At 42.4% G+C, this 9,019-nt stretch overlaps 2 protein-coding genes across 4 annotated transcripts in view; one reads left to right on the forward strand and one right to left on the reverse strand.

The window, feature by feature from the left end:
- The window catches only part of ctxn1 (cortexin 1), a 22,835-nt gene extending 18,414 nt beyond the window's left edge, over nt 1–4,421 (forward strand). For 2 of the 3 annotated variants that reach the window (XM_014000516.1, XM_014000523.1), the window contains exon 3: nt 1,262–4,421. In XM_014000516.1, the coding sequence (XP_013855970.1) occupies nt 2,159–2,530 (372 nt within the window). In that variant the 5' untranslated portion in view covers nt 1,262–2,158 and the 3' untranslated portion in view covers nt 2,531–4,421. The remainder of the gene's footprint in view (nt 1–1,261) is intronic. The other variant, XM_014000527.1, reaches the window with a different exon arrangement.
- Nucleotides 4,137–9,019, reverse strand: part of fbn2b (fibrillin 2b) — a 77,937-nt gene continuing 73,054 nt past the window's right edge. Inside the window, exons 63-65 of the mRNA XM_014000507.1 lie at nt 7,963–8,194; nt 7,725–7,878; nt 4,137–6,730 (exon numbers count right to left, since the gene is read on the reverse strand). Of these exons, the coding sequence (XP_013855961.1) occupies nt 6,362–6,730; nt 7,725–7,878; nt 7,963–8,194 (755 nt within the window). The 3' untranslated portion in view covers nt 4,137–6,361. The remainder of the gene's footprint in view (nt 6,731–7,724; nt 7,879–7,962; nt 8,195–9,019) is intronic.

Below are 9,019 nucleotides of genomic sequence, written 5' to 3' on the forward strand. Positions count from 1 at the left end.
ACCCTGAAAAGGAAGAAGCGTGTACAGAAAATGGATGGATGGATGGATGGATGGAGGTTTGGCCTGATGGTGGCGCTAGAGCACAGGTCAACTCACTGATTTTCAGGGGTTATTTATGTATTGAACAAATKAACAAAGTGCCTGTCACAAAAACGTGGTCAACAATATTCCATAAATCATTGTCACCAGGTAAATATCCCTGGGGTCAGATTGACCCCAAGGACCAAATTTGTTATTATATTTGAGGACGAWAGGAGGGTTAAACATTACTAGATTGGCTTCAAAATGTCTCATATAAGTCACGATTTAACAAAGCGACGTGGAGCTGCAGCTGCTGTCGATTTTATGTTTGTGTGCATTCAGACCTTGTGTCTGCCATTGTTAAACGTCAGTAAACATCTAGTCGCACGTCCACAGCAGGTCTATTTTTGTTCAGCTGCAAAGTGCACATTTATTCTCAGCCTGCGAGTGTCACCTCCCAGGTGTGTCACCCTGCTGCCAGCCAGCCTGGTGCAGCGAGCACCCTGGAGACTGTGGCTGATGAAGTGGCAGTCGGAGAGAAAAAACCTTTTGAACTGAGCACGGCGGACAGGCGGGGGAGGTGGGTGGGGTGGGGGGGGCAGAGGAGGCATTTTGCCACGGCAGATTGTGCCAGCGAGCAGCTCCAACTTCACCACGGGAACTTTTTTTTCCTCCCGCCCATCCATCCTTTGCTCTCCTGTCGGCCTTTACAAACTCACGGTCGTTTCCCCTCTCTGTTCAGACGTCCGGAGCACAAAGCTGCTGCAGATGCACCACATTCCTCCGGTGACTGGAAACCTGGACCTGCTGTGGGAGGCGTGACTCTAAATTATTAATAACACTCTACAATGCTTTGTCTTTTTTTCCACCCCATAATGTTGTCAAACAAAACACGGGGGATCAACAGGGGAGCAAATGCATCTTCTTAAAGGCGCACTGACAAATGGGGGGGTGAGGTAATGCGCCACCGTTGTTTATAATCATGCTTTCATTACTGCTAATGTGGTCATAATGACACTATAATCAGCTTCCTAATTGAGTGCCGTTGCAGAGAATGCCAGTGCTGCGTGTTCTCGGTGCAGATGGCTAATGTCACCGTTACTTAAAGAGCAGAGGGTCGTAATTATCACGAAGATGGAATGACTTCATCTTTATGTTAAATTCCAAACGATGGAAAACCTGTTTATAGTTGATCTGTGCTGTTTTGCATCAGTAACCAGATCTCTCTGTTTATTTTTAGGTGGGCATCCCTGGCTCGGCGTAACCAGGACCATCTGATGATAATAATCCAAACCCCACTCAAAGTATTCCCTGCTTCTTGCTTGTCAACTTTCAGAACCAATCGTCCAGAGGAAAAGGGAAATGATGGCTTGTTCCTGTCTTCGACGGTGCTGACCTACTTATCACTCTGGCTGACCGAGCGAAGAGAAGGCTTCGCATTTAGCAGGCGACATTAGAAAAATGAGCCTTTTAATATTCAGGCCCATCAATCGGCTGACCTCCAACAAACAAAACAGCCACACATGAGCTCAAACAGTCACGCACACACCTGGCTGCTGGGCCCCTGCAGATGCTTTAAATAGCGGTATTTGTGTGTAACACATCACAGTTCAGCAGCACAACACCCAGACGAGCTCGAACAGCTGATGTCCATCTGCGCTCTTTCAACCCTCTACAACAATGACCTTGACGAACAATAAGATGTTTGTTTGTGTGTGTTTGTGCGAGGAGGAGACGGCCTCACGTTTTGTACGCTACGACTGAGAGCATGGAGGTGAGCTGGTGTGGTTTTGATAAAYAGAAATAAAGAGTAACCGCCTCAGGCTCGGCCTCTAAATAGGAAAGAAACTGAGCGACGCTGGCCACGCTCTAGAATGTGTGACAGAAAAAGTAGTCCACGTTAATTGAAAAGTGTGTGTGTGTGTGTGTGTGTGTGTGTGTGTCACGTTGTCAGAGCAGATTTGGGTCAAACCTGCCAAGGTCACGCCGCATTAGAATGACTATTTAACCACTAGAAGAAAATGTCTGAACCAGTCAAAGCACAGACAGTTTAGACAAATCCCTCCCATCGCTGTTTGTGTAAAACAGGCCTCTGATAGAAAACACAAACTCTCCAATTGGCTTTTCCTCACCGACCATGAACACCTTCTCCACACCTCCACCCAACACACCGACCATCCAGTCGGTGTGTAAGCCCTGCCTCCGGGCCCCGTGGAGGATGAACGATGTGGCCACACTCGACTACGAGTTGCTGCTGTCCCCGGCCAGCTCCTCCCTGCCCGGCAGTCCTGGCGGTGGCAGCAGCAGCGCTCCGCTGGCCTTGGTGGCGGTGGACACAGAACAGCGTACTGCCTTGGCTTTTGTGGGCCTCCTCATGCTCTTCTTGGTCTTCCTGCTGGTCAGATGCTTCAGGATCCTGCTGGACCCGTACAGCCGCATGCCTGCATCATCCTGGACTGACCACAAGGAGGGGCTGGAGAGGGGTCAGTTTGATTATGCACTGGTGTAGGGTGTGGACTTACATCGTGCACAGACAGACTCTTTGGTGGGACACTTTTGAATGCACTGGAGGAGGGGCTTGAATAAATGATGTAAATACGAGGCTGCAGGACTCTCTGCAACCGAAACAAATGGTCAACCTGAAGCTCCGCCTGCAAGCCAATCCCTCAGCTCCTGGAGCATGAAGGACAGAAACCATGAGCTGCACAGCTGCCTTAACCTGTCCTAACCACAACTTCATGGTCTGTTTTTCTAAAGCAGCAGTTCAGATCTTTAAAAGTGGGGTTTTGTGGAACGGTTATGAACAAGTAGTATCTTACCTGTTTTGGATAGCTCTTTGAATGAGCTCAGTGTAGAGCAATTAATTCTGAATATTTAACAAGCTAATTTCCAGTCTGAGTGAGGTTAAGACTGAAGTGGATTGCTGTTATATTACAACAATAATCTCAATCATTTCAGAGGGATTTGTGATGGATTAATTTTTTTGTCTGCCATTATTGATGTGAAAACTTATCAAGCATTCAAACTATTGAAATCCCTTTTTTTGTATCTTTTTCGGCATGAAAAAACGCTCTGCAGCTTTTGGGTTATTTTAACAATTTAGAAATCAGATCGTTCTGCTCTCCGGCTGTGACTTTTGGTTCTTCAGCTATGAGATATTTGTTTCTCTTGCCTTTTTTGTAATTGAAAATTAATGGAGCTGTCTTCAACATCCTTAAAACACTTCAAAAATGTTTATAAATCTTTACTGTCTTGGCTGTCGTAATCCTGCTCGGATTAGCCACTAGCTCATCATTCCGTTCAGAAACAAACTCCAAACTGAGCTCAATCAAAGAGCTATCTACAACAGGTAAGACAATAATTGTTAATAACTTCTCCACAGAACCACACTTAAAAAGATCTGAACTTTCCCTTTTTTTTTCTTTTTTTTTCAGCCCAGAAAATGATTCATAAGAACATGGCTCACACCCTCAAGCTGCTTCAAAGAAACAACTCTGTAACACAGGCAGATAAAGGAACTCAGGTGGAGTTTTTATTTAAGCAGACGCCCCTTTAATGAAGCACGATCTAAAGTTTTCAGTGGTTTCACATGTTTTGTGCTGATTCTGATCCTCGAGCAGGTAGCTTCCATCAGATTTCTGTGTATCCTTGTGACTATAAGAAGCCATATAAAACACAATATCCTCCCTTATTACTGCAAGTAGAATTTCTGTTGACAGGTTGTGGTCCTTAGAGTCGATGAAGCAAACCTTTAGACAAAAAAAGCTTTATTTTTCTATTCTCGACTCAAGTTTTGGAGTCTCCTTTTTTCTATCCTTTTGTCTTGTCCTCTTAATATTGAAATCTTCAAACTGTAGGTTTTTGAACTCGTCATGCAGCCATGTTTGAGAAGAAATGAGTAGCTTTGCTGTTTTGTGACTTGTCTTTTTCTGATCATCTGCTTTGTTTTTGATACACTGGCTTAAAACTTTCTTTCTCAGTTGCTTTCCCCTTATTGATCCAGTAGGATTAAAATTCACTGTTCATATTGGAAATAAAATGACTGCTATTTACTATTACTAGTGTTTTTAGGCAGCTTTTTGTGTTAAAAAAAAAAAGGCAGCGCAAGACAGAAAGAAACTGAACTGACAACATTTTATTGCCATGAATGACACTGAACAAAAGTATACAATTATGTGAATCACTTTACAGACTGCCGTTTGCTGTTTAACATCTTTGGTTTCCATCTTTGCATGAATATTTGATAAAAGATTGATCTTTTAATTGTAGGTGCGACTGGATGATTGTCATCAGCTTTGAGTTAAACTCTTATRCTTCTGGTATGAAGCTTACAATTAGAGAAAAAAATACAGAAAACTCCTGCATCTGGTTTTCAATAAAGCTGCAAAACAAAAAAAAAAGACAGTATTCAAGTTTGAGGCTGAAACTGGGTTACAGTAAGCACACGCCTTTTTCTCAAAGTCGACACATTGACAGAAATGATACGACACATACAAATGTTTTGTTAGGAAATGGCTGTGTGGTATAAAACATGTTTACTGTTGGCTGTGAAACAGTGCAGTGACCCTGAATGTTAAAAATAAAAACAGATGTAGCACCGCAGATCCCAGCTTGTTTTGCGAGTACGCCACGGACAGTGTAAGTTTCCCTGGATGTGAGAAAACAAATACAACTTTAGTCTTTTTCTTAACCTTTTTTTTTTTTTTGGTTCGGGGAGGCAGATTTCTTTATTTTTTTTCGTAAACATTCAAAAGCGCTAAAACCTAAAAGTTTTTCTTTTGCCTTGACAGTGAAAATCAATCAAGTCTTCATTTAAAAATATACAATTTAATTATCACAAAGCATGTTTGATAATATTCAGACAGTACAAAAAGACAGACATACACAACAATACAACCTTGCAAAAAAAAGTCACTTCCGCAATCCAGATTCAAGACTGCATTTGCTTTCCACAGCATAAGCGATGGTATGATATAGCACCTTTTTTTCGCCCTCTTTGAGAGGATAAAAAAATATTTACGATTGATGAATTATGACCTGACATTCATTTATTGTGAGGTTTAGAGTTCACCTGTGCGTGCCCTTCCTCTCCAAAGCACAACTTTTTAGTTCCAGCTCCACATGCTATGTACCTTTTTTTTGGTGGGGTGGGGGGGGGGGGGAACTGCTGTGTCGTAAACGAGGCTTGGTCTTCAGGCGTCACAAGAACAAGTAAAGTCAAAGAAGTCAGATAAAGTCAGTTTAATTTCAGCTACATTTCTGTTCTCCTGAAATATGAAGAAACTAAAACAAGAGAAAATCAGTTTCTCACAGCTGACACACGAGAGACAAARAAAGACTTTTTCACTTCATACTAAACAAGCTGGAGCTCAGGTCCAGAATCAGCGCACCTGAGGTCAAAAATCCCTTAAATGACAAACACAAACTCAACCTGATCCACCTTCGTTTCAAGTCTACGAGCTACTGTGGTCCTACTGAGTTTATCCCCMCCCGCCGCCAGCCCGTGATGGACGGAAGGATGCTAGCACCCTCTTTTGTTTTGGAGTCAGCATCACAGCATGGTGCCCACACTTGGCGAGAGGTACTGAGGTAACCGAAAACATGACAGCACACACACACGCAAACATGCTAAATCCCTGCAATCGCACATCTGAGCAGAACACGGCCTGCTGGCTGCTCTCTCATCTGAACGTGGGTGGGCTTCCAGCTACAGAACAACAGAGTGCTATGAACGTAAGAACCTGAAATGCGGCGGAAGTGTTGCAGTCCTTCGTGTTTAACATACTACAATCCTAAGACGAGTGGGGGGGGGGGGGGGGGGGGGCAAACCTTTATCCCCAGTGTTGTGGTTTTCTTTTCAGGATCACAGAGAGGTGAGAAAGTTCTTGGACCAGTCATCTTTTACCTCGTTCACTTCTTTATACAAACAATTGTTTCAGATGCAGACCTTCAACTTCAAAACTACCTTACATGTTGCAATAAAACAAGCCCTGTTGAACTGAATTTATGCTACTCTGGTTTATAAAAGTAAGGCCCTGTCTGCTGCTTTTACTGCATAAAGCGGTTGTGGTCCAAGCACAAAAGCACCTCTTTGCCATCTAAAGAATGAGTGCTGGGTCAGGTACGAGTAAAAAAAAAAAACACATCAACAAAAAGCACAAATCATGAACAAAAAATGAAGACTAACAAAGTGGTGGTAGAGTTGGGCTGATTGACTCAGTCTTTGATAGTCCTTAAATGCCCCCTGTGTTGGTTGGAGGGTCCGTACGGGTGTAACTGGGGGAGGGTTATTGGATTAAAGGTTAAAGCTCAGTCCGGACCAGGATTGCACACGCTGAGCTCAGTGCAGGTGGATGTGGAGCTTGATGCGCAGAGCGTCTCCTAACTCCCCCCGTAGGTAGTCATTGTCATGCTGCTTCTCCAGCTGGTGCAGCCTGCGCGGCCCGAACAGAGGCAGGCTGGCGATCTCCAGCCGGTAGGACCCCGGCGGGGGCGGCCTCTTGCCGAGCCGGAGCACGCTCTTCCCGTCGCGGCGCTCGAACAGGCCGAAGTGTTCGTCGGCGTTGCCGTGGGTTATGACGTAGCGCACGTGGCGCTCCAGGGACTGCAGGGCGGGGAGGAGCTCCAGCAGAGGCTCTTTGTCCAGCAGCGAGGACAGAGACAGGTTCATGGGGATGGACGCCARAGTGTCCACGCTGGCCATGCTCACCTGTGGGCGGGAACAGAGTTGTAAAGTAACTAAGTACAAATACTTCTTTACTGTACTTAAGTGGAACTTTTTTGGTATCTGTACTTTACTTGAGTAATTATTTTTCAGCCWACTTTTTACTTCTACTTCTTACATTTTCACACAATTATCTGTACTTTCTACTCCTTACACTTTTAAAAAAAGACAAGAAGTAGAAAGTCGTTACTTTTATTTCATTGTACTTGTTTTCATTCCAGCTTGTTATTGTAAAAAATAAATACTATCCATATAAATTGTGCCTCCGAGATAGAGTGAATTTAATTGTGGGTGAATGAGAAGAAAAAATATGTGAAATTCTGATACCATATTAGTTTGTACACAAACAAATCCTGTCACACTCCAGCAGGACATGATCATTAAAATGAAAGGACTGTACTTAACAAGTATTTGTATTTCATGAATTATATTACCGCATTTGGCCGCAGCCCTCAGATAGGTTTTTATTTTGGGGAAAAGGTTTGGTCACCCTTGATATATGTATATAAACTCAAACAGCTAGACTAGTGCATCCTACATTTAACATAAATTAATTATTTTAATATGACAGTCATTTCTGCGTTTTTTGGTGGGAGGTCACCTCCTAATAAATGTCCTTACAGAAAATCTAACTGCTCATTTTAAATCAATACTTTTATTTTTGATACTTAAGTACAAAAAGTATCAGATACTTTAAGACTTTTACTCAAGTAATATTCCTAAAGGAGACTTTAACTTTTACCAAAGTAAATTTTTGATAAGATACTTGTACTTTTACTCATGTATCACTTTGTGGTACTTTATACAACACTGGGCGTGAACNATACTTGTACTTTTACTCATGTATCACTTTGTGGTACTTTATACAACACTGGGCGTGAACAAAGTGATGGTGGTGAATTCTCACAATCAATAAATAAATAAATAAATAAATAAACAAAACTCAAGTAACTCAAGTCAGAACCTGGAACATATTTACCTGGTTGAGCTCATTTTCATCAGTGTTGCGCTTTTGTCGTCCGCCCTTTCCTCCCCCGTTGATCTTGCACTCGTAGCAGGCCTCAGGAGAAAGGCTGTCATCCTCCTCACCCTCCACGAGCTGGCCCGGGAAACCTGACCCTGTTATACAGTGACTGCAACGACACAGAGAGCTTTATTCTACCTGATTCCATCAAGCATCCTGTGACATGTGGTCCGCTCGCCCTGCCCTCTCTCACCCCTGTCCTGCTCGGTAGAAACCTCCAGGGCAGCCGCACAGGTAGCCTCCGTCGGTGTTGGAGCAGCCGTAGATGCAGGGGCTCGCGCCCGTCGAGCACTCGTTCACATCTTGACAGCCGCCCATGTTCTGCTCGTAGTCAAAGCCCGACGGACAGACRCACTTGAAGCTGCCCAGAGTGTTGAAGCAGGAGGCAGAACCACAAACGGTGCCGCCCTGACACTCGTTTTCATCTGCAGAGAGCCACAAGGAACGTTTGACGATTCAGGATGTTTATATAATAAGATCAAATATAAATTAGCTACAGCTTTAAAACACACATTATACAACAAATGTGAATTTTTAACGTTAAAAAAATAATCAGTTTTATTAAACTACGATTTAATACAAAAGAGACCAAATGTCACAATTTGTGGTGAAATTACTGATGTGTAATTGTTACCTATGCTTACTCTAGCTTTACCTACCGTTGTTGTTTTTTTTCCCACCTCAAACCTGTGACCCATCGCATCAAACTGAATTTCACAAATTTGGTCAAAATCACTAGAGCACATTTTCAGATTCCTGCTTTTTAAGCTACATTTTGACATCCTGATATCAACCAGTTCCAGAAGTTTTGCTTTTATTTGTCTTCCTAATCTGGATCACTCAATATTATTTGGTTTGAATAAAATTTTTTGTTGTTCTAATGAGGAATTTGTGACATAATTTTAAAGAGAAAACTTCAAACAATATTTGGATTTTAAGATTTACCTGCTGGAAAGAAAAAAAAGCTTTGCTAGCTCGCAGGGGAAATGACAAAAATGTAAGGCTTTTCTGCTGAAAATCCTGCTTTTTGTGGCTACAGCTCAAAACAGAGTTTTCATAAATATCATTTAAACAAGTAGATAAAGTATTTATTCATTATATTTTAACAAAACGCAAATGTTTTAACCAAACTATTTCAATGTGATGATTCATATAAACACGAATATACAAGTATACTCATATTTATAGAAGGAATTCAAAATGTATTTTCAGTTAATTTTTTTAATTAACAAAACATGAAATTAAAGGAT

This window comes from Austrofundulus limnaeus, unplaced genomic scaffold, assembly GCF_001266775.1.
Source record: "Austrofundulus limnaeus strain Quisiro unplaced genomic scaffold, Austrofundulus_limnaeus-1.0 Scaffold8, whole genome shotgun sequence".
Classification (NCBI taxonomy): Eukaryota; Metazoa; Chordata; class Actinopteri; order Cyprinodontiformes; family Rivulidae; genus Austrofundulus; species Austrofundulus limnaeus.